Below are 25,458 nucleotides of genomic sequence, written 5' to 3' on the forward strand. Positions count from 1 at the left end.
TTTAAACAATTTATTATATTTCAAATCAACACAAACATAAATGCAGAGAGATAGTAACCAAGGTTAACAGTTACATAGATGTGCAATCTGGAATTTCCGTTTATGACACCAGCGGTAAAAAGATTGTTTTGGCAACTAGAACCTTTCCTTATGTTTCTTTATATGGAACAGTGCATCTTAAACTCAAATATGTACTTACTTTAAAGGTTACAAATGAAAATGAACATGAACCATTATATTTTGATCCCTTGCAAGACTAAATCAAACTGCAATAACAGATTACTTTCCATCTTTGAAACCCTTCATGATCTAAACAATCTGGAATGAAATCCAACACGGGGTATAACGCCAAACTTTGAAAGTGACGATGTGCTGGTTTATCAGCAAAGTCAGAAATGATCAAATCCCACCTGTGGTAACCCCCCCCACTGGCTTTGCCTTAAGTGCATCTCATTACAACTGATACTCATGGGTTTGAGGGCGTCCAGGTGAAGAAATCTACTGCTTGCAGCTCCTCAGGTAAGTACTCCTGCTCGGCAGTGGAGCTGAAGTTTGGGTTATATTTATAGCCTTTAGCGTAGCCCAGGTCTTTCATTAGCTTGGTTGGGGCATTGCGAAGGTGCAGGGGAACAGAAGGCAGGGGTCCTTTGTGATTCCTCAGACAGGCCTTCACATTACTGTATGCCTTGTAGATCTCAACAGATTTGGGTGCTCGGGCCAGATACACCACACACTGAGCCAAAATCACCTGTTGAGGAAAGAGTGAAAGGAAGGATGGATCATTTTTGTTTGATCACCTAAAACGGAAGCCACACTATCTCTCTCAGAGCTGGGGAAAATAGCAGTTGATTGGTCAGTGGCTTACCTCACATTCAGGCATGCCTATGAAGTGACAGGCCTGGAAGGCCGACACTGCCTGAGGCAGGGCAGAGGGATCTGCCAAACCTGACCAAGAGAGACAGGGCATCTGGTCAGACTAAACATGTATTTCAAACCAATGCAAAACTAGGCAACTAGCATTTTACTCATGGGAAAAAACAACACATTAGCTCATTCTTAACATACTCTGCACTGATTACATGTTAGATTTAAGACGGGTTTCAAGATTTTGAAAGTAAGTAAGTAAATTTTTATTTATTAGCACTGTTAAAAACACCCGTGGAGACATGGAGATGTTTAGGAGAGACGGCAGTGGAGTTTTTAACTAGATTGTTTAACACAATCTTGGAAAGTGAGAGGATGCCTGAGGAGTGGAGAAGAAGCATACTGGTACCGATTTTCAAGAATAAGGGTGATGTGCAGAACTGTGGCAACTACAGAAGTATAAAGTTGATCAGCCACAGCATGAAGATATGGGCAAGAGTAATAGAAACTAGGTTAAGAGGAGAGGTGATGATCAGCGAGCAGCAGTATGGTTTCATGCCACGAAAGAGCACCACAGATGTGATGTTTACTTTGAGAATGTTGATGGAGAAGTATAGAGAAGGTCAGAAGGAGTAACATTGTGTCTTTGTGGATTTAGAGAAAGCATATGACAGGCTGCCCAGAGAGGAGGTGTGGTATTGTATGAGGGAGTCGGAGTGGCAGAGAAGTACGTAGGAGTGGTACAGGATATGTATGAGGGAAGTGTGACAGTGGTGAGGTGTGCGATTGGAATGACAGATGGGTTTCAAGGTGGGGGTGGGATTACATCAAGGATCGGCTCTGAGCCCTTTCTTGCTTGCAATGGTGATGGACAGGTTGACGGACGAGATCAGGCCGGAGTCTCCGTGGACTATGATGTTTGCGGATGACATTGTGATCTGTAGCGAGAGTAGGGTGCAGGTTGAGGAGAGCCTGGAGAGGTGGAGGTATGCACTGGAGAGAAGAGGAATGAAAGTCAGTAGGAGCAAGATGGAATACCTATGCATGAATGAGAGGGAGAACAGTGGAATGGTGAGGATGCAAGGAGTAGAAGTGACGAAGGAGTATGAGTTTAAATACTTGGGGTCAACTGTCCAAAGTAACGGGGAGTACAGAAGATAGGGTAAGAAGAGAGTACAGGCAGGGTGGAGAAGAGTGTCAGGAGTGATTTGTGACAGAAGGGTACCAGCAAGAGTTAAAGGGAAGGTTTACAAGATGGTTGTGAGACCAGCTATGTTGTATGGTTTGGAGACAGTGGCACTGATGAAAAGACAGGAGGTGGAGCTGGAGGTGGCTGAGTTGAAGATGCTAAGATTTTCATTGGGAGTGATGAAGAAGGACAGGATTAGGAATGAGTATATTAGAGGGACAGCTCAGGTTGGACGGTTTGGAGAAAAAGCAAGAGGCAAGATTGAGATGGTTTGGACTTGTGTGGAGGAGAGATGCTGGGTATACTGGGAGAAGGATGCTGAATATGGAGCTGCCAGGGAAGAGGAAAAGAGGAAGGCCAAAGAGGAGGTTTATGGATATGGTGAGAGAGGACTGCAGGTGGCTGGTGTGACAGAGGAAGCTGCAGAGGACAGGAAGAGATGGAAACGGATGATCCGCTGTGGCGACCCCTAATGGGAGCAGCTGAAAGTAGTAGTCGTCGTCGTAGTAGTAGTAGTACTGGTAGCTGGCTAGATTGAGGTGAGCGTCTTAAACATATCTGTGGAGACAAAAGGTGACCATCCTTTTGCCATCAGTGCACCCATATCTGGAAATGAGATGCTTAGGAAAGCAGAATAAGTTTAACTAATCTCTCGAGAGGTATTTCAGCTGACTTGTTCTTATGGGGATATTACAGGCATTGGTGTTACTTTCCAATGAAAAACTATTTAGTAACACAATCTTCATGATTTCTCTATATTGCTGTTCATCTCACTTCCATGGTAACATAGACCAGGGTCTGCTTACATGTCAGAGCAATGTAGCTCTGACAGCCTCCAGCACACAACTATCCATGGCCAAAGTTAGTAGTCCCTGAGGTGACAGCTGAGCCAGTGGCATGCGTTTGTTTACATAATTGTGAGGAATACGGTAATTAGCAATTGGTCTGTCAGCATAAATTGGGGTCTTATAGTTTCACCTTGGTTTTGGGAGAAAGTGATCTCTCTAACAGTATCAGCGGTGCATGTGGCAGCCGCCATTTTGTGGTTCCTCATTTACAGAGACGATAATCCCTCAACAAGTTATTACCAAATGAGAATGAGATAATCATATCTTTATTACTGACAATAAATAAAACAGTTTTAACGTACCCACATCCTCACTGGCAAAGCGGACCAATCTGCGAGCCACATACAAAGGATCCTCCCCTCCCTCCAGCATGCGGCCCAGCCAGTAGAGAGAGGCGTTCTCATTGGAGCCCCTCATGGATTTATGCAACGCCGAGATACAGTTGAAGTGCTCCTCACCTTTATGTAAAAAATAAATTAAAAAAACAAAAACAACAACAAAGACAACATCAACATGGAGTCACAGATCAGGTTGATTTGCCACACACCAGAGAGACACCAGACCCAACAATGCAGACGAGCTGAAGGCCGCTATCAAAGCAACCTGGGCTTCCATAACACCTCAGCAGTGCCACAGGCCGATTGCCTCCATGCCACGCTGCATTGAAGCAGTAATTCGTGCAAAAGGAGCCCCGACCAAGTATTGCATAAATGAACATACTTTTCAGGTCGACATTTCTGTATTATAAATCCTTTTTTTGATTGGTCTTACGTAATATTCTAATATTTTGAGATACTGGATTTTTGATTTTCATGAACTGTAAGCCGTAATCATCAAGATTAAAACAAAAAAGGCTCGACATATTTCACTTTATGTGTATTGAATCTAGAATATGTGAAAGTTTCACGTTTTGAATGAAATTACAGGAAATAATGAACTTTTCCACAATATTCTAATTTTTTGAGATGCACCTGTAGGTATGTGTCCTGGTTGCTACAGTAGCACCTCCTCTGGTCGGACGGGGCACCTGTTGGGGGGCCTGGGCGGAATAGCGTGATCCTCCCACGCGCTACGTCCCCCTGGTGAAACTCCTCACTGTCAGGTGAAAAGAAGCGGCTGGTGATTCCACATGTATCGGAGGAGGCATGTGGTAGTCTGCAGCCCTCCCCGGATTGGCAGAGGGAGCGGAGCAACGACCGGGACGGCTCGGAAGAGTGGGGTAATTGGCCAAGAGCAACTGGGGAGAAAAAGGGGCAACCCCCCCCCCCCCCCCAAAAATGTCCACAAAAAATTTACTGAATTGCTTCATGTGCCCGTGTAAATGGCCTCGCCTGCCACTGCGGGTACATGTGCCACAGGTTGCCGCCCCCTGCCCTAACCCAAATAAATTAACACCATATTCAAGTGTGTCCAACACAGTCCATAAAGCCTCTAAGTATTGCGCAATAGAGAAAATATCAATTTCAGTTATAGGACCATATATACTATACAGCAGCTTTTATAAGTGGGAGACTCCATCAAGGTTATCTCATCATTATCCACGGTGAGAGGGAGTTTTCAACACCATGCATGCAAGGGAGCAGGAAATCTGGACCTTTAGGGACAGCTGAGCCGTTATACAACAGGACAGAGTGGAGGACTGTTAAGTTTGTTATATGTGATGATATGGGATCGTCTCCAGAAAGAGGGCCATGTTTCCCATGTGTTGTGACTATTGTGTTTCTGGCACCTCTTCAATCACCATCCTATCTATTCATTCCAACCACAGAGGCGCTCGATGTGCTCAACCAGTGTCCCACAGCAGACTGCAGCTACTTCTCTGTTGAGCAGCTTTAAATGTGTACACAATTATCAAAGTCAGCAATGACAATACATTGCAAAGACAATATGACAGTAGACGACAAAAAAGGACAATACCGAAATGACAATATAGATGACAAAGATCGCAGTGCCAAAAAGTGACGCAATGTCGAAATCCAAAGTTTTGGTTTTTTTTGGGGGTTTTTTCCCCCCCTCCTTTTTCTCTGAATTGTACTTGGCCAATTACCCCACTCTTCCAAGCCGTCCCGGTCGCTGCTCCACCCCCTCTGCCGAGCCGAGGAGGGCTGCAGACTACCACGTGCCTCCTCCGATACATGTGGAGTCACCAGCCGCTTCTTTTCACCTGACAGTGAGGAGTTTCGCCAGGGGGACGTAGCGCGTGGAAGGATCACGCTATTCCCCCCAGCTCCCGCCCGCCCTTGAACAGGCACCTCGACCGACCAGAGGAGGCGCTAGTGCAGCGTCCAGGACACATACCCACATCCGGCTTCCCAGTCGCAGACACGGCCGATTGTGTCTGTAGGGACGCCCGACCAAGCCGGAGGTAACACGGGGATTCGAACCACCGTGTTGGTAGGCAACGGAATAGACCGCTACTCTACCCGGACGCCATGAGGTCCAAAGTTTTAAAGTGTGATTTTAGAGAAAATCAGGACTCAGGAACATTCATTTAAAATGTTATTCATTTATTTTATTTTAAAATGTTTACTGGGAGTAGTACGCCGCACATTCTGACAGAATATTCATACGGGTTTGAGAAATCTATGATTTCTGCATGTGTTTATGTACAGAAATATATTTATGACTCCCTCCGACAAACATCCCCCTTTTAATAACCCTCAACCAAGTGTCTAGATTGTTTTGACGCTCACAGCTGCATGGAATCCTTGTTTGACTGTGCCGGGTATGAGTGTGTGGGTTGGTTGAGTGTTTATGTGCGTTTGTGTGCATGTGCATGTTCCAATTTTAGACCGGTCTCCTCTAATCTGAAGCGCTATCTCATTTGTCACTGAGGGGTGCATTTCCAAATTACGGATGACCCCTTCCTTCTAAGACCAAATCCTGATGCATTAGTGTGTTGACACAACTATTCTGGTCTGGCCTCTTATCTCCCGAGGCCTCCTGCGTACATGTTTTATCGCAAACAATGCAGCCGCAGCATTGGACCTGGTTGTAAGCCCTGCATTGTATCAGCTGGCTGGACTAGTCACGGCCTGGCTGTCTCTTAGTCTCTGCTGGTGGGGGAAACAAGAGTTGCCACTGGATCTTGGGGTTTTAAAGGTAAAGAATTTTGTTCTATCACTTTCATTTTGACTCACTCTGTGCTTGTGTGTGTTGGGGGGTGGGGGGTATTTCTGACCTACTTAAAAGACATCCACTGTGCCATTTCATAGTGGAGGCAGGGTTTTTCCTGCGTAGAGAATTACGAGGCGGCCGCCTCCGTCAAACCCCGTCCCGCCTCCAGCTCTCAACGGGGGTCTTAATGAAAAACACTATTTTCTAATGAGCGCTGCAACTCAGCGGACGTCATTTTTAACTGCAGCTGCGGCATTACGACGTCGCCGATGTGGTGGCGCTGCATCGTAACCAGCACAGTGCACCTGGGAAGGCGCTGCCAAAACTGCCAAAGAGGACGAAAGAGCCGCAACTTTCCGGAAGTTTCCAGTTGTGAAAAGCGTAAATTAAAGCAAAGTCTTTTATGTTATATTTACGTTCAACTGCACTGCAAGAGGGCCCGTGTGAACTTTAAACGAAAACAATCGCTTACGTTATATTTGATTTAATTTTTAACAACTTTGCTGTTAGGAGTGTAAATTAACACGTTAGCATTTATGTATTTAATTTAATGTTGAACAGGGCACCTTTATTTTTAAATAAAATATGCTTTAACGTGATAATTGTCATTTTCTTCAGCCATAAAATTATTAGAACTCCTACAATATGTTGCTTTTAAAGGACAAAGGGTTTGCTTGAGCCAGTTGAAGGCACGGTACACATGCACGTGTGTGCCCATGACCAGGACGGTACCACCGCCGCCTTAATTTGAGCCAGGAAAAACCCTGGGATGTAAGAGGTTGTGTCATTGCAATGACACACATTATAATTGACAGGACACGATACTGGGATGTAAGTGGTTGTGTCATTGCAACGACACACATTATAACTGACAGGACACGGTACTGAAATTTCAACCGACAGGTTGAAGCGGGGGACCAAAAGGTTGAAACCAAATTAGTTTAGAGTTGAGCGTCACAGTGGTTCAGTGGTTAGCACTGCTACCACACAGCTTGAAGGTCCTGGCCTCCATTAAAGCCCATCTGTGTGGAGTTACACGTTTGTGTGGGTTTTCTCTCACGGTCCAAAGACATGCATGTTTGGTGAACCGGGGTCTCTACATTACCCCCAGGTGTGGATGGCGTGTGGGGTCCAGGTGATGGACTGGTAACCTGACTAAGGCGTCTCTCTGGCTTCGACCGAATAACTTCTGGGATATGCTCCAGCCCTTCAATTGAGTCCTCTCAATTGGATTGGGCGGGTATAGACAATGTTTAGCAATAAACACTAAAATGACCAGAGTTGGGCTCTTTGTCTCTCCTACAAAATTTGATTTTAACAGTCTGCCCTTAATTGAGCGGGTTAGCATTTCATTAAAAAAAACACAACATCCAGTTAAGTAAGTCTAGATTGATAGTTTTAACAGTAAACACATGAGCACAGCTCCTAGCTAAGGCATCATCTCTCTGATCACTTACAAATAATCAACCAGAACAACGTTAAGATTGTCTAGTTAGATTAGCCAAGCACTCCTGACCCAAAGAACATATAAGACCCCTTTGTTGTCTTATATGTTCAACCAACTTGAGATGTTTGGCTTCTACTCTGGATATAAACTGAACTTCACTAAAACACAGATTTTAACAAGGAATTACTACCCATCCAAATTTATGAGACAAAAATATAGCTTGAATTGGAGTTCTAAAAAAACCCCAAAAACAACTACATACCTGGGAGTTATTATAACAAGAGGAATTGATAAACTATATAAACTATATCAAGGTGGATCAGGAAACTAGGAATGATATTGAGAGGTAGGTTGTTCTTCCACTAGACCTCAATTTGTGAATAGATACCATAAAAATGAATATACTCCCACAACTCCTCTATTTATTTCAGTCAGTACCAATCCGGATCCCCGAGAAACAATTCAGAGCCCGGGGTAAAGCGATTTCAAGGTTTATATGGCAAGGTCAACCGCCAAGAGTCAAATTTGAAACATTACAGACTTGGAGGCATAAAGGGGGTATGGCACTGCCGAACTTCAGAGAGTATTTCCATGCAGCGCAAATTAGACCAGTAATTTATTGGTGTGCTAAGGACTATGAAGCAAAATGGAAAAATCTAGAGCGATATGTAGAAGGAAGGGAAATTCAAAGCCTCACTAGAGACAGAGAAGTAGAAGAGTACTATTCACGGAGGGCTGGGGAATAGTTGCAATCACAGCATTGTAAGCTGGCGACAGATTTACTAGATTTAAGAGGGAACGACCATCCCTGAACTGAAGGGGGGGGGGGCTAAGAGTAAATCTGTCGCCATCTTACAATGCTGTGATTGCAACAATTCCTAATCTTCTGTGAATAGTACACATGGGTATTTTGGGAGAAGGATACTGAATATGGAGCTGCCAGGGTAGAGGAAAAGAGGAAGGCCAAAGAGGAGGTTTATGGATGAGGGAGGACATGCAGGTGGCTGGTGTGACAGAGGACGATGCAGAGGACAGGAAGAGATGGAAACGGATGAGCAGCTGTGACGACCCCTAACGGGATCAGCCGCATGTAGCAGTAGATCAATGGTCCCACCCATACTTGCTCATGAAACCAGTTGTTGGTTTCGGCCGTTAGGCACTGTACTGTACTGTATGATTTATAAGGGCGGCGATACCTGCGGTCAGTGTAGACTTAAGATGTCACTTAGATGAGTGATGAAACGTATCTGTCAATAAACGCTGTGTCTAGATGAAGTGATTCGACCTTCTCTACTGCAGGGGATATATACTTAGCAAAAAAAAGTAAGGAAATGTGTGTTTGGCAGATTATTTCTTTGTTGTAACAATGCTTCTTGGCAATACATCTTATATCGTTGGAAAGCCTGTTTATTTCCCTTTTAAATGGGGCTACATTTGTCAGGAAAATGCATCTGTGGGATGAGCAGCAGAGCTGAGTATGTGGGTTGCGCCCATGAAAAATTTGCCAAATCTTCTCTGCCAATGCCAAACAGCTTACTTTGCTGTTGCTATTGGCTCTTGTTTTGAGCCTCTGGTACCCCAGGTGCTGACAATCAGCTGCCTGATATAAGATTTATTGCCAAGAAGCATGGTTACAACGAAGAAATAATCTACCAAACACACATTTCCTTACTTTTCGTGCTAAGTTTAGTTACTGCACAGCGCAGCACACTTACACTGGAGCATGTAGACCAACTGCTGTTCTTACACAAAAACGCACACATTCCAGCATTCACCAGCTCAGCACATTCGCTATCTTGCACTTCCATGATTTCATTGTGGCCTACTGTTTGTATTTTCTCCATTTATTGTTTTACCACATATTCCACAGAAAGCGTTAGTTTTGCACGAGAGCTGGTGCAGAACTCTATGTTGTTTTTGCAGGAAAGCTGTTTTTGATTTTAATACTGGTACAGCAAAATGTTATTTTTTTTGTCTGAGGGATTCTGTGCTCACTGCCCGTAATAGGAGGATTTGGGTTGAAGTCTTTATCATTTATTTGTGAATGAGAGCAGCTTTTTACGTTATCAGGTGATTGCTGAAGTCTTGCTGAAGCCCGTGTTGATTTACATGGACGCTGCTACAGACACACTTTTGTTTCTTTTCTTGTCGGTTCTTTGCATGCTGGGAAACGTGACCTTTCAGCTGACACGTCTCTTCTATTTGTTACTGTAGTAATAAAAGATAATGACGTAAATTCATCTGTTTATTTTAATTATGGAGCATTACAAATATGCTATGTTTTAAAAGTAGCAAGTAGTCACACAGTGAGAAAAAATAAATCACGTATAGAAATCAAAAACGTTGATGCATCAATAATCGTTTTATAAGTGCATCGTAGCCCTCTGAACCAGAATCGAATCGAATCGTGAGGTGCCTAGAGATTCCCACCCCGAGTGTGTATTGTATGATATGAGCTAAATTCCAACACAATAAGCTAAAATTCAAGTTTCCCTAATTGAATACATTTACAAATATATATTTTTTAACCATATGTCACTCATATTTCCAATTTCCGCTTCTGGCGTGGGAAGATGGCGGCACAAATTCACGTTTGCAGAGGCCTCACCCAGTACCGGTGTGGGAAGATGGCAGCACAAACTTACATTTGTGGTGGCCTCACCCAGTAGCGTCCATGCAGTGTCTTTTTTCACGTCTGCATCTAAGTTTGTTTTGTCTTCGTCTGGTGGCTGAGAGAACTGGTGCTGGATCGGCTGGGGAAGCCTGGTCTGCTGCGTCCTGTGGGCCCAGTGACCACGGTCCTGACTGGAGCTGTGCCCGAAGAGGTAACACCAAGGGCGGTCTGACAGGATGCAGAAGCGGGGCAGGCTAAGCTAACTGCTAACCCATGCAGACCGGCAGCTCCGATAACACCGAGGGCTGTCTAGCGGCGGCCTCGCCTAGTGTTGACTGTGTTTTAGTGTCGTCGCGTGGAGTGCGGGGAGGTGTGTCGAAGGTGTCTGGCTGGGAGAGCTGGTGCTGGATCGGCTGGGGGAGCCTGGTCTGCTGCGTCCTGTGGACCCAGGGACCACGGCCCTACCGGAGCTGTGCCCAAGTAGAAAACACCGAGGGCGGTCTGACAGGATGCGGAAGTGGTACAGGCTAAGCTAACTGCTAGCCCATGCAGACCGGCAGTTCCAACAGTCATCCTGGCTGGCGTTCGTTCTCTCAATAGTGGAATTTTTGGACTGTGTTGTTAACCGTTTGTGTTTTGTTTTGTTTTTTGTTATTTTGCTTTGGGAAATTTGGGATATGTGTTTTTGTCTTTTGTGTCGGAACAGAATTTCGTTTCTTTTGTGTACGCAAGTACATGAAAGAAATGACGATAAATGTTTCCTGATTCCTGCTATAGACAACATATAGTTAATCGAGAAACACTAACATTGCATATAGTCAAATAAGCAGCTGTGTGACACTTAAGCTATATCAGAGATGCTGAGTCAGTGACTCACAGTTGACCAGTGCAAAACCTGACCTCTGTCAGCAAAGCCAGAGCACACTGAAAGACTATATGTGTGTGCTTTGGCACTTTGGGGGTTTGGTGTTCCTTGGCAGAGAGGTTAAATGGACGTCAATGCCACACGGCCTTGAATTCAGTTCATTGCTAGACAGATACCTTTGGGGGAGATCTTATGTGGGGCAGCTAGTAGGCTAATCAACAGGTGAGTAATATCATTATAATAACATCATAACTATACATGTACAATTGGTCTATACGGCCTAGATACAGTTCCAAAGACGGGTATAACTTGTTATAATGTCTGAAGTTTTGTGACAGTAAACAGATTATTTTGACTGCCTGTGTGCTGCGGTACCCATCAGTACTGCCGTCGTGACACCTTTGGTTGTGACTCAGTGATATTTTGCATTTGTCCTTACTGGGTTTTGTTTAAACGTACATGTTCCTCTCAGGTCATAACTACTTTCCCTCAACTGGAACAACCCCTGGATACTGTTGGGTACTTTATGATTTAACACTTTGTACATGATTTGAGCAGTTTTAAAGTCCACCAGATCTTTGAATTTTAGTGTTTTTAGTTTGATAAAGAGTTGGTTTGTTGGTTCTCTGCAGCTAGTTCTGTTTACTATCCTTATGGCTCTTTCTTGAATAATAAAGATGGAATCGGTGTTGGTTTTATATGTGTTCCCCCACACTTCCACACAGTAGGTGATGTATGGAAGTATGAGGGAACAGTACAAGGTGTAAAGTGAAGCTTGATTTAGAAGATCTTTGACTTTGAATAGTATTGTGATTGATTTGGATACTTTGGCCTTGGTATAATTTATATGTGGTTTCCAACATAATTCATTGTTCACTATTACCCCAAGAAATTTAATTTCAGTCACTCTTTCTATTTCTACAATATTAACCATGAGTTTCTTGATTGAGTTAATTTTACGGTTAACAAAGATCATAAATTTTGTTTATACTTAAATAAAAATAAAAATTAAAAAAAACTTAAAAAATTACTTTAAAAACTTTGTGGCCTGACAGACTTCCAGTGAACGAGTGTTTTTGTTAACAGTGACATACAGTGGCTCATACTTACATTTTCGGCCCTACCCCAGCCCCAGCATCCCCACCCTCCTAGACCGGGAAATAATTTCACAACACACACCAGTCCCCGAGTAAAAACACGTTGAGAACCTCTGGCGTAAGCGGCACGTCGGCTACGTAAACCGACCAAACATGACGCCTCCGATTGTGTTCGAACTGGTTTCCGCCTCTAGCCGAGCATTCATAAGACATGCATAATGCATAATATATGAGAACAAAACACATACTTGCTACCTGAACAAGAGACAAAAGGTACCCGCAACTGGAAGCAGCTGTAGTGGTTTTCACTTTTTCTTATAATGAAACATGGCTCTTTTTCTTAGTCTGGGATTTATCATCTACGAATCAATAAAAAGAGTCAACATGTCAGTAATCACAAAGCCTCAAATTAAGTTACGTTTCCTTTACTAATCCCCTTTGGGAAATTCAGTCACTGCAAATGAACCCATCCTAGCTGTGATCTGTGTAGCTAGGAGCAGTGGGCTGCCGCCTCCATGCTGCGCCCGGGGACCAACTCCAGTTCTTTTCCCACTGCCTTTGCTCAAGGGCACAGACAGGAGTATTAACCCCAACATGCATGTTTCTTTTGATGGTGGGGGAAACCGGAGCACCCGCAGAAAACCCACCGCAGACACAGGGAAGACCACGCAAACTCCACACAGAGGACAACCTGGGATGACCCCCAAGGTTGGACAACCCCGGGGTTCGAACCCAGGACCTTCTTCTCGTGAGGTGACAGCGCTAACCACTGGGCCACCGTGCCGCCATTGTATGAACACGAGTATGCACAAAAAATAAATAAATATGAGGCATCAACTTGAGACAGAACAGGCCACATTGGTGTGCACAGGACACAGCTGAGATGCTTACTTACATTGACCTGGTGTGGACAGAAGCATCTGATCAAAATGAGAACATTTCTACTGGCAGAGACACACAACAAACAAACCCCGTCCCCCAAAAAAAACAAAACAAAATGCCACAGAGGAAGTGATAAGAGGGTATAGATATTCAGGCCTACCAGCTTTATCATAGAGGATGTGGGACCTCTGCAGACCTTCCTTGACATGCTCCTCTTGCACCACTACTGCCTGAGGAGGACCATCCTGTGCAGACTGGTTAGGACAGGCCAATCCCACCTGAGCCTGAACAGCCAGCTGGAGGCCAGTGAGCCCTGCCCGGGCATCACCATCGCAAAGGTGGGCTATGGTGTCAAGTGCTTTCTGTTCAATGTAAACCTTTGGCCTGGAGAAATCAAAACAAAGTTTCCAAAGAACACCAGTTACATGACAAACATGAATGTTCACCTCATTTAACATGTCTGAAAATAGGGACATGGAAGCCTTACCATTTCACAGCTTATGGAGATTTAATAAGTTTGAGAATGCAAACTCGGATGACAGCTTGCAATCAGCAGCAATATCAGAAATATACTGTTGAGCCTAGATGTATTTTCCAATTCCCCCTCTCCTTCATCCTATTTCAGGCTGTCCCTGCTGAAAAGTCCCCCATGGGGTGCTACTGTTTTTAGCTTCTTCAAAGCCCGAGTATGGTGACAAAAACTAGAGCCCTGGAAAGTCCTCTAGAAATACACCCAAGCAGCATCATTAGTACCCATGCCACCTTGTTAGGTCTAGCATTACGACATACTTCTCTGCCCTTTGGTCTTAAAAGCTTAAAGGGAACATTTCTTCTCACAGAGGAAAGAGGGCAAACATAGGCTTACACGAAGGAGGTGTCATCGAAAACCAAATGGTTTCTCTTCCACATAAACGTTGTTTGATCACGAGCAAATAATGTTATACTTGAATTAGAAATGGCAGTTCTGGAGCATCCTGGTGACTCAGTCAGTTAGTTGTGTACCATGGCGGCTTAGGCCTGATAACAGTGTCCAAGGTTAAAATCTGGCCACTGGACCTTTACTGCATGTTGTCCCCTAAACTCTTAATTTAACATTTTTTTTGGGATTCCCCCCCCCTTTTCTACCCAATTGTACCCGTCCAATTACCCCACTCTTCCGAGCCATCCTGGTTGCTGCTGAGGGCTGCAGAGTACCACATGCCTCCTCCTACATGTGGAGTCACCAGCTGCTTCTTTTCACCTGACAATGAGGAGTTTCGCCAGGGGGATGTAGCGTGTGGGAGGACCACGCTACCCCCCCCCCCCCGAACAGGTGCCCCGACCAACCAGAGGCGGCACTAGTGCAGCAACCAGGACACAAACCCACATCCGGCTTCCCGCCTGCAGACATGGCCACTTGCATCTGTAGGGACGCCCGACCAAGCCGGAGGTACCACGGGGATTCGATCCGGCGATACTCGTGTTGGTAGGCAACGGAATAGACCGCTACGCTACCCGGATGCCAGGGCTATATTTCTTTATGGTTCTGATATTTTTCCCATTGACCCTTAACAAATGATCTAAGTCTGCAATGTTCAGCAGAAGTAATGGATTGGAACTCAGGATCGGCCAATACTTAAAAACCCACACTTCGAACTGGTCTCAGCATATGACCTTTATAATAAGTCAAAACAAGTCAAGTCAATTTTATTTGTATAACCCAATATCCCAAATTACAAATTTGCCTCAGGGGTTTTTACAGCAACACGATATCCTGTCCGTAGACCCGCGCATCGCATAAGGAGCAACTCCCTAAAGAAACCCTTTAACGGGGAGAAAAAATAGGAAGCAACCTCAGGGAGAGCAACAGGGATCTCGGGATCTCTCTCCCAAGATAGATGTTGTGTATACACAATTCACAGAATACAACACTGAAAGACGGTAACAGAATTATAATGGAATTACAAAATATATGAAGAATATGCTGAGGAGAATGCCAAGCAGTAACAAAACATGCCTATGCACAATAATGCCAAGGTAAGGCTATCAAAAAAATGCCACAATACACACAATCTGTCAGTAATCCTGACTCCGACACTTAACTTCACCATTGCAAAAAACCTGTCAACATCACAACAGGGATCAGCAACACAACGCAAGGCAACCAACTAACCGAGCAAGGAACCAGCCCCTAACGGAATCAACAGGAGGGCGATTTTCACCTTGAAAGAAATTAATGGGCTTCTGTTTCAAAAGCTTGCCTTGACATTGCAGGAGAAGGAGAAAGTGACTGCTAACCACTTGTCAGAAGGGCTATGTAGCGTCACATGTGGCCAGGACATAGCGCCACATGGTGCTCCGGTGTGGGAAGACGGCAGCGTGAATTCACATTTGCAGCAGCCTCACCCATTACCGTCCATACAGTCTTTGTCCACATCTGCGTCTAAGCTTTCTCTTCGTTTGATGGCTGGGAGAGCTGGCGCTGCATCGGCTGGCAGAGCAGGGCAGGCCAAGCTAACTGCTAGCCCGTCAGACCGGCAGTTCTGATAACACCGAGGGAAGTCTGGTGGCGGTCTCACCTGGCGTTGACTGTGGTGTTTTTGATGTGGTTGTGAGGAGTGCGGGGAGGTGTGTCGAGGGTGTCTGGCTGGGAGAGCTTGGTCTGCTTTGTCCGGTGGGCCTGGGGACCACGGCCCCTGCCTGGAGCTGCGCCCGAGGAGGAAATGCAGAGGGTGGTCTGACGGGACGCGGAAGCGGGGCGGGCTAAGCTAACAGCTAGCCCATGCAGACCGGCGGTTCCGACAGTCATCCTGGCTGACATTCGTTCCCTTGGACAGTGATTTTTTTGTTTAGTTTGGATATGTGTGTTCTTGTAGTTTTTGGATGTGTTTTTATCTTTGTGTTGTACTGCTATGGGCTGGGGGAAGCGGCATTTCATATCATGTACACAAGTGAATGAAGAGAAATGACAAATCGAGTGTTCCTGATTCCTGAAACTGTTAGCATACTCAAAACACAGCCATATCTCTAGGCTTTACTATTTACAACTTTTGATATTACCGCCCATAATAAAACAACTATGGCTATGCCAAGGTGATAAAGTATTTCCAGGACAAAGCACATCACTTCAGGGCCTATTGTAAGGCTTATAATAAGACCTTTGCACCACATTTAAGTGCAAATAGAAATGATGTGCTGATCCGATGTAACTCTTCTATATGTGAACCAGCAACTGGTAAGCAGCTGGCATTCCTGTCTCTTTCCATGATATCTCCTGCCAGGCCCATGTAATTCCAGAGCAGCAGTCGGCCTCATGGGCTGGTTATAAGAAATCGTGGTTAAGGCAGTGCATATAAAGGGTGATGCTGTGTGAGAAGTTACGAATGATTTAACTGTCCCTTTCCATCACTTAGTCAATATAGTATAGCCTTTCCCAGCCAAATTGACTTAAAAAGTCAAGTCAAGAAATAAGGGACAATTAAAGGGTCATTTCAGAGCTTCATGAACACTTTTTGCCTTTCCATGTAGGGCCATGATAAGCTATGATAGGGTAGCTAACTGAACAAGGAAGCATATAAGCAAGAAATCAGGTACAATCATTAACTGCGTCTCTTTCAACTCCAGATGCCCTCACATTTACACCCAGGTGATCTGTGTGCATTCCAACTAACACAAATTACACCAAGCATCTTCCCGAAACAAACTTCCAGCCACCATAAACCTAACAAGTTACTAAAACAGACTGTCCGTCTGCTGCCAGCAGTTGACAGCTGCATTATTTAAGTAGACCGTGTCCAATACTTGCGTGTCAAGTCCTCTCTTGTAAACACATCTAGGAGCAGAGCCAATGAGGGAGGGTTGTGGCTCCGACAACTGCTATTGCAGTGTGCTTATAGTCAGCCCGAGCAGTCCATGCTTTACCTAAGTGAGCCCTATAAGGGGGGCAGAGCAGGAAGAGGGGACCTCCTGCTCAACCAATCAGGGGCCAAAGACGATGAACTGCAGGGTGACGCAGTCCTGTGGATTCTGACATTAACTGTGATAACAAGAGGTGGTTTCTCAGAGGAAGGAGAACTTACTCATGAGCATCTGACTGGTCTTTATCCTCAGGATCGGTCACATCTTGGCCCAACACCCTGATCCCCAGTGAGGCTATAGCCCTGTGCAGGATCGAGCTCATCGCTTCGACGGACAGCTTCTCTAGCACCAGCACCCTGCACCTGCTCAACAGTGCAGCATTCACCTGGAAGGAAGGGTTCTCTGTGGTCGCCCCAATCAGAGTCAAGGTCCCACACTCCACGTGAGGAAGAAACGTGTCCTAGGATCCACACACAAACACACACACACATCATAAGAGAAGAAGGCAAAAGGAATATCGGAGGAAAAGAGATGAAAACAATAACCATCTCTGAAGGGGCAAAATATCAAGGGTAAGTCTGTTCTTTTTTTTATTATTGGGTGCTTGCTATTGGTACAGTTGTGTGTCCCTATCACACAAGAGAAAGTGCTTGAGCACACTGTCATCCGTGTGTTATGTGCAATGCCTTCCATATTAGCACCTTGTTAGGAAAATATTTTGGTCTGTGCCTTCCTGCTAATTGTAATTAAGATTTAAAGATTCGATCCAGTCCCACGGCACAGGATTTTCCAGTCCTGGAATGGTTTCCACCGTTAGCGGATTACTTGGAGAACACAACAGAAGCAAAATTTAACAGCAGCTTTATTAAAAATACAGTTGAACCTTTTTAAAGGGCTCTTACATATTTTAGATTAAAAATTTCAAATTGTTTGTCCACACTTTCGTTTTTTAAATAGATTTTTTGTATTTATCCATTTTGTACAATGACTGATTCTGTCATCTTTCAAATTTTATGAGTGCGATTCTAAAACTTTACAAAAACAAGGGACACACACAAAACAAGGGATTTACCAGATCCATTAGCCTTCTTCTTGCAAACTTTCCTTTCTTGAGTCAGAACTTTGCTAAATTATTCTAAATTACCCCTTCCACACACCTTTACTTAGATTGCTGTGTGATTTAATGGGTTTTTTTTCTCCTTTTTTAGGACAAATAACTCAGCTTCCCTTCAGACAGTGCAGTAGAATCATCTGTGGTCATGAAATAGTACACGCACACAGTTCGGACTAAATTTAGACTACAGTAAAAGCAAAAGTAAAAGAAAAAATAAATCATGTTGAAACAATATTTGAACATGGCAAACTCCATTTTCTATCCCAGTGATAACCAGCAGGTAGAGGAGAATGCCAATACTATCCACAATACCAACCCCCTTAAGCCTCCTACACACTGTGCGATTTGGGCCGTCTCAGACGAAAGACGACTAAACGTGGCGATATCTTTGGCCGTGGCTCCAAAACGGTGGTCTTACATCGCACTGTCAGACAGGTTCAAACACGGCCGATGGTACGGTCTTGGGACCACAGATAACCTGGGACAAAAATCGGAGTGTCAGAAATTTGGGACGACCATCTCACAATGTGACTGCTGCTACGACCTACGTCTACTGACCGACCAATAGAAATGCAGCACGCAATGACGCACTGCTCAACGCCACGCAGCCTGTTACCATCTGTGGCCCAAATGCCATGGATTCAACAAAACCAGCAAAACGAGCTGAGGCGACTGTTGAAAGGACTCGATTCCTTGGCGTCATGTTGCTCTACCAGGATGTTTATGCGTGCTGATGTGGCATGCACGCTGATGACGTGTTTATGGACTCGCGTCGCAGCCTGCGATTCAGTAGTATTATCACCATACAGTCTACATACATCACACTTGATGTCGTACCCAAGTTTACCGGGTCCATATCGCACACTGTGGCTTGCAATATACTTATAGGATTGCTAAAATCTCACAGTCTATAGGAAGCTTTAGTGGGAAAAACTGATAATACAAATATTTAAAAAGATATTAAAGACACAACACCGTTGTTACCATAAACAGTAATGACGGAGTTAATGATACACTCAATCTAACAAGATCAGAAAAAAAACTACGTTTAATGTGATAATTAACGTATTCTAAAGCTACAATCCTGAAAATGCTTGTTTTCACGTTGCTCTCCGACACCTACGGCCACCACAGTAACGCAATGGTACAGGATTTGAGCAATCCATTTCCCCGGAGACCTGTCATAATACTAAAACAGCCACCGGCATTATGGCCTCAGTGCCTTCTCTAACACCGTGACAAAAAAAAAACAGGGTTGAACCCAAAAGCCTTTCACAAGACTGTTTTACTATATCTGCTAGTTAGCCAAAAAAACTTCTTCTCTTTAAACTTGCCTTCTTCCTCTGCATTTGGCTGCCATGATGAGAACATAAAACGCTATGTCCGCTACCGGTTTTTTCTTCTTCTGGGAAAGTCCTTCCCAACGATATCCATTTAAATGAACAAACACAAAGGCACTGGGTATCCGTGGATTAACCAAGTTCTCAAATACGCTCGTGACAGAAAGAATCAAGCGGGACATTTGTTTGCGGGTAAATCTTGTAGCTTTAAATGCAATGCCACATTTTCTTGAGTTAAAGAAAAAAAAAAACGTACTTTTTAATTGAATTTTGTTGACTTAGACAATATCTGTTATGCAACACGAATCAAGTTTCTCTGAGCAGCCGAACGGTTCCATATTATTTCAGAGGGAATGGGCCAAGTGTTTATTTTGAGCAAGCACATTCTGATAATGCTGCAGTTAAGACCTTGCGGACAGGCTAACATGAGGACTATTCATAACACACTGACGATTAGTCTTTAGTGTACACGGCCTGCATGTGGACATGATTTGGTGTGGGAAAACATCATCGGAACAACTAAAGCTAAATGACCAGGGCAACTGCTGGCCTTTCATGCTATGCAATACCAATTCTGTCTTTTGCCCTGATTGTCATTACAAATACCAACTGGCTTTGGGAGCGGAGGATCTCAAGATAGAATTTGACCAGTGCGGGGCGTCTGGGTAATATAGCGGCCTATTCCGTTGCCTAACAACACAGGGATCACTGGTTCGAATACCCGTGTTACCTCTGGCTTGGCCGGGCGTGCCTACAGCCACAATTGGCCATGTCTGGGGTGGGAGGCCGGATGTGGATATGTGTCCTGGTGAAGTTTAAGTTCAAGTACTTTATTTGTCACATGCACAGAAATACAAAGTAAAACCTGCAGTGAAATGAAGAGGGGTACTCCGTCTGTCATTATGTGAAAAAAATATATAGGCCTAGATAAAAGACAAAAGATCAGTGCATTCTGAAGTCAAAATAAACAATTAAAAAAACCCAAAACAAAACCCTAGCTGTCTCAAGTATGTGGGAGATCGTATATGTTGTGAGTTCTTATGGCCTGTGGATAGAAACTTTGCTTTAGTCTCTCTGTTTTGGCCCTAAGACTACAGAGGCGTCTACCAGACCCCAATAGCCTGAACAGTCCGTTGTTAGGGTGAGAAGTGTCACTCATTTAGGAGGAGGAGGCACTAGTGGTCGCTGCACTAGCTCCTCCTCTGGTCGGTCAGGGTGCCTGTTCGGGGGGGAGGGGGAACTGGGGGGGAATAGCGTGGTCCTCTCACGCGCTACGTTCCCCTTGTGAAACTCCTCAGTCGGGCGAAAAGAAGCGGCTGGGGACTCCACATGTATTGGAGGAGACATGTGGTAGTCTGCAGCCCTCCCCGGATCAGCAGAGGGGGTGGAGCAGTGGAAGAATGGGGTAATTGGCCAGGTACAATTGGAGAGAAAAAGGGGGAGGAAAAAAAGAAAAAGAAAAAAGAATCTGACCAGTGCATATCTCATTGGAGGACACTGTACCTGTTGGGATTTATTGAAGCGGTGGATCTCATCGATGAACAAGATGGTCTTTCTCTTGCACAGTCGCAGCTCATTCTGTGCCTGCTTGATAATCTCACGAACTTCGCTGGTGGTCGCACTGGTAGCTGAGAGTGTAATGAAGCGAGCGGTCCCCTTCTTTTTACTTGCACTTGCAATTATGTGAGCAAGAGTTGTCTAGAACAGCCAAAAACACAAGTAAAAAAAACAGCTATTGATTTTATTATTGCAAAATGGGTGGTGAGCAGTGTTTTCATTTCCATATTTAGAAAAATGTAAGAAAGGTAGAAAAAAGTGAAAGGTTTTTCAGCATTTCTCTCCAAACTAATTACATTACACTACATTACAGTCATTTAGCCGACGCTTTTATCCAAAGCGACTTAGAATAAGTGCATTTAACGTAGGAAATCAGGAAAACTACTAGTCATCAGAAGTCATAAGTGCATCTTCTCTCTAAACAAGCATCTAAGAGCAAAACCGGTGCTGAAGTAAAAGCGTACGAAAGAGATTTTTTTTCTTAAATGAGTGAATACAATAAGTGCTAAGAGCAAGTAACAGGGTAGTAGTTCTTGAAGAGGCGAGTTTTCAACCTGTGCCGAAAGACGGGCAGCGACTCCGCTGTCCTGACATCAGTGGGGAGTTCATTCCACCACTGTGGGGCCAGGACAGAAAAGAGCCGTGACCGGGTCGGTCGGCAGCAGGGGCCTCTGAGCGACGGGGCAACCAGGCGTCCTGAGGCAGCAGAGCGAAGTGGTCGGGCGGGGGTGTAGGGCTTGACCATGGCCTGGAGATAGGAAGGAGCTGTTCCTTTCACTGCCCTGTAGGCTAGCACCAGAGTCTTAAACTGGATGCGAGCAGCTACTGGGAGCCAGTGTAGGGATATGAGAAGGGGAGTTGTGTGGGAGAACTTAGGGCGGTTGAACACCAGACGAGCTGCAGCCTTCTGAACAAGCTCCAGAGGTCTGATGGCTGACGCCAGGGCGCCAGCAAGGAGGGAGACACCGTAGTCCAGCCAGGAGATGACCAGAGCCTGGATGAGCACCTGTGCCATCTCATCGGTGAGGAATGGCCTCCTGATGTTATAGAGGAGAAATCTGCAGGAGCGAGCAACTGATGCAACGTTTGCAGCAAACGACAGCTGGTCGTCCAGGATCACACCCAGATTCCTCGCAGTCCGAGTTGGCGTCACCACGGTGTTATCAATGGTGATGGCCAGGTCTCAGTGCGGGCAACCTTACCCCAGGAGGAACATCAGCTCTGTCTTGTCCAGATTGAGCTTCAGGTGGTGTGTCGCCATCCACTCCGAGATGTCAGTCAAGCACGCAGCAATGTGTGTCTCTACTTGTGTGTCAGAGGGAGGAAAGGACAAGATCAGCTGGGTGTCATCAGCGTAACAATGGTACGCTAATGACCGTGATTTCAGCTTAACTGTCAATTTATCATGAGTATTAACGGCCCTGACACACCAGGCCGCCGGTCGGCCGTTGGCCAATGTCGGGCCACCGGTGAGCATCTGTGACCCTAGTTTTTGCGGTGTGTTCCGCACCATCAGCACTAGTCGAACCCCTGTCAGCAGCTTTTCAGCTGATTCAGCATGTTGAATTGGCAGAGCCAGTCAGTGAGTGAGATCACTCTGATTGGCTGTTCAGCTTAGCGAATCAGTACAGAACGTACATGCTAGTTGGCCATCAGCTGTAGTCTTTGCTGTGTTCAAGTGCTACATTTTGGACCAGACGGCAGGCGACGTGAGGCGATGCAGCAGTCAGCCTTCATTGCCACTAGTCGGCTTGGTGTGTCTGGGCCCTAACATCCAAATTAGAGTCATTCTGAAACTGCAACTGTAGGTTACATACTGTAAGTGATCCTACATTAAGATGAGAGCCAGGAGTAAAATTTCAGTCTTAGATCAACATTAACCCTGCGCCCCAATTTTTCAAAGGGGGAGGGGGGACTAATAATTGATCAATTTTTTCCTTCTCAAATTCAGGTATGAAGGTAAGCTGTGTCCCACAGAGGCATTCAATTGGCTGTGCTTGGAAACAGTGGTCCCTGGAAATGGTTTCTCTGGTTAGTTTAGAAACAATTTCCATTTGTTTTCTAAATTATGCCAATCTCATGGAGCCAGAGCTCTGTGAACTTGATGAGATGGAGGTCTGGCTATGTGAAATTCTCTCATCCAAGCCAACGTTTTGCTAGCATGGGACAAAGTTATTGTCCACAGGTGGGCATGGGCACCAGCAACAGGCTCCATCCTCAGTTTTCCCTGGCAAAATTTTATTGGTTTGAAGTATGACCGGGACAGCTCAGGTTGGATGGTTTGGAGACAAAGCAAGAGAGGCAAGATTGAGATGGTTTGGACATGTGTGGAGCAGAGATGCTGGGTATATTGGGAGAAGAATGCTGAATATGGAGCTGCCAGGGAGGAGGAAAAGAGGAAGGCCAATGAGGAGGTTTATGGATGTGGTGAGGGAGGACATGCAGGTGGCTGGTGTGACAGAGGAAGATGCAGAGGACAGGAAGAAATGGAAATGGATGATCCGCTGTGGAGACCCTTAACGGGAGAAGCTGAAAGTAGTAGTAGTTATCCATAGAATGTGATCTGTGACAAAAGCAGACATTATAATGTAAACTGAAAGAGAAAGCATTAAAAGTATAGATTAAATATGGTCTTTGCATTTAACTGAGGAAATGTGATTTTGAGTAAATATGCGGTGCTCTGAAAAGGGATCTAAGGATGCATTGACATGATAGAAGTGGGTGGCATTAGTGCTCTGGTTGTTGGCAAATCAGTTCTTAAAAAGAAGACAACAGCGATCTAATTGTAGTCACTTCACCGTAACTGCAATTAGACAAATGTGGACCGAAGACCAGTATAATTTAATGTCTCTACCGGACCTCCAAGTGGGAGGGTCTTAAACTACAAGTAGGCGGTCACTTATTGTAACACTAACTTGTAGCCCAGCCCCAAGTTCGGAGAAGAAGACCTGTGTGGTGAACACTTATAGCTCTGCCCAACATAGAGCCCCACATCCTTCATCTAACCTGAAAGGAGTACTTGGATGGTGGAGAAAAAAATAGTCAATCAAATGAAATGGGGGGGAGGGCGATCTTATCCAGAAAGGGCCGGTGTGGGTGCAGGTTTTTGTTCCAACCAAGCAGTTACACACCTGATCCCACTAATCAACCAGTAGAGTCGTTGCTGAGGTACCTATGTGTGAATGAGAGAGAGGACAGTGGGATGGTCAGGATGCAAGGAGTGGAGGTGACAAAGGCATTTGAGTTTAAATACTTGGGGTCAACTGTCCAAAGTAACGGGGAGTGCAGTAGAGAGGTGAAAAAGAGAGTGCAGGCAGGGTGGAGTGGGTGGAGAAGTGTGTCAGGAGTGATTTGCGACAGAAGGGTACCAGCAAGAGTTAAAGGGGAAGTTTACAAGATGGTTGTGAGACCAGCTATGTTATATGGTTTGGAGACAGTGGCACTGATGAAAAGACAGGAGGTGGAGCTGGAGGTGGCAGAGATGAAGATGCTAAGATTTTCACTGGGAGTGACGAAGAAGGACAGGATTAGGAACGAGTATATTAGAGCGACCGCTCGGGTTGGACTGTTTGGAGACAAAGCAAGAGAGACAAGATTGAGATGGCTTGGACATGTGTGGAGGAGAGATGCTGGGTATACTGGGAGAAGGATGCTGAATATGGAGCTGCCAGGGAAGAGGAGAAGAGGAAGGCCAAAGAGGAGGTTTATGGATGCGGTGAGGGAGGACATGCAGGTGGCTGGTGTGACAGAGGAAGACGCAGAAGACAGGAAGAAATGGAAACGGATGATCTGCTGTGGCGCCCCCTAACGGGAGCAGCCGAAAGTACTAGTAGTAGAATCTTTGCTGAGGAACTTCGATTAAGAGACACAGGTGTGTGTAACTGCTTGGTTGGAACAAAAACCTGCACCCACACCGGCCCTTTCTGGACGAGATTGCCCACCCCCGGGACTCTACACCGTTCCCTCTTCATTGCCATCTCTCTTACCACACCTTTCCACATCCCGGGGGTCCCCAGAGGATCAGCGACGGGACCTCTTGGGCGTCCAGCAGAGACCGCATCAGCGTGTGCTCCCCAACCACTTTGTTTTGACCGAAGTATTCCTCCAGCGTGTTCGGCCGGAGCTTGTCGGCCAGCGGCTTGCCGAGGTTCAGCAGTGTCCGTGACACGGAACCGTTTGACGTCTTCGTCGTCGGCCCACTCTGTCCGGTCGGCTGGCCGCTGAGCTTCGCGACCGGAAGTCCGTCCTGTCCGGTCGGCTGGCCGCTGAGCTTCGCGACCGGCAGTCCGTCCTGTCCGGTCGGCTGGCCGCTGAGCTTTGCGTCCGGAAGTCCTCCTCCCGACGCCGTCGCGTTCTCCAAACTGCGCTCGGCTTCTCCGCCGTCCGCGTCGCCCGGGTTCCGTTTTCCGGGAGTCGGGGGTGGCCTTCGGTCGCTCCGAGTCGCGGTCGCGCTCCTGCTTTGAAACATGGAGAACACTGCGGGCGGCGGCGGCGTGCCTGGAGCCGCCTCCCCGCAGACGCGCGACTTTTTCAGGGGAGGCTCTCTCTGGCCTGCTCTCGACGGGCGTCTGTCCAAGCATTTGTCGAGGTGCGCGTTGATCGTTTGAGGCTTGAACACCTCCGCACAAACGGGACACCGCACTGCGGCCGAGAGCTCTTCCGTCACCCCGCCGGCCATGCTCTTTCC

At 45.7% G+C, this 25,458-nt stretch overlaps 1 protein-coding gene across 2 annotated transcripts; it reads right to left on the reverse strand.

The window, feature by feature from the left end:
* Positions 1 to 2: 2 nt before the first annotated feature.
* Positions 3 to 25,458, reverse strand: wrnip1 (WRN helicase interacting protein 1). 2 transcript variants are annotated; one of them, XM_056293388.1, is made up of 7 exons: positions 24,763 to 25,458; positions 20,718 to 20,912; positions 16,982 to 17,220; positions 13,084 to 13,307; positions 3,204 to 3,359; positions 866 to 945; positions 3 to 748 (listed from the first exon to the last, which is right to left on the reverse strand). In XM_056293388.1, the coding sequence occupies exons 1-7, from the start codon at positions 25,447 to 25,449 to the stop codon at positions 467 to 469; spliced, it is 1,863 nt and encodes a 620-aa protein (XP_056149363.1). In that variant the 5' UTR covers positions 25,450 to 25,458; the 3' UTR covers positions 3 to 466. The 2 variants fall into 2 exon arrangements, with proteins under 2 accessions (XP_056149363.1, XP_056149362.1); XM_056293387.1 differs by having other exon boundaries at positions 24,758 to 25,456.

Source organism: Lampris incognitus, chromosome 14 (genome assembly GCF_029633865.1).
Source record: "Lampris incognitus isolate fLamInc1 chromosome 14, fLamInc1.hap2, whole genome shotgun sequence".
NCBI classification, from domain to species: domain Eukaryota; kingdom Metazoa; phylum Chordata; class Actinopteri; order Lampriformes; family Lampridae; genus Lampris; species Lampris incognitus.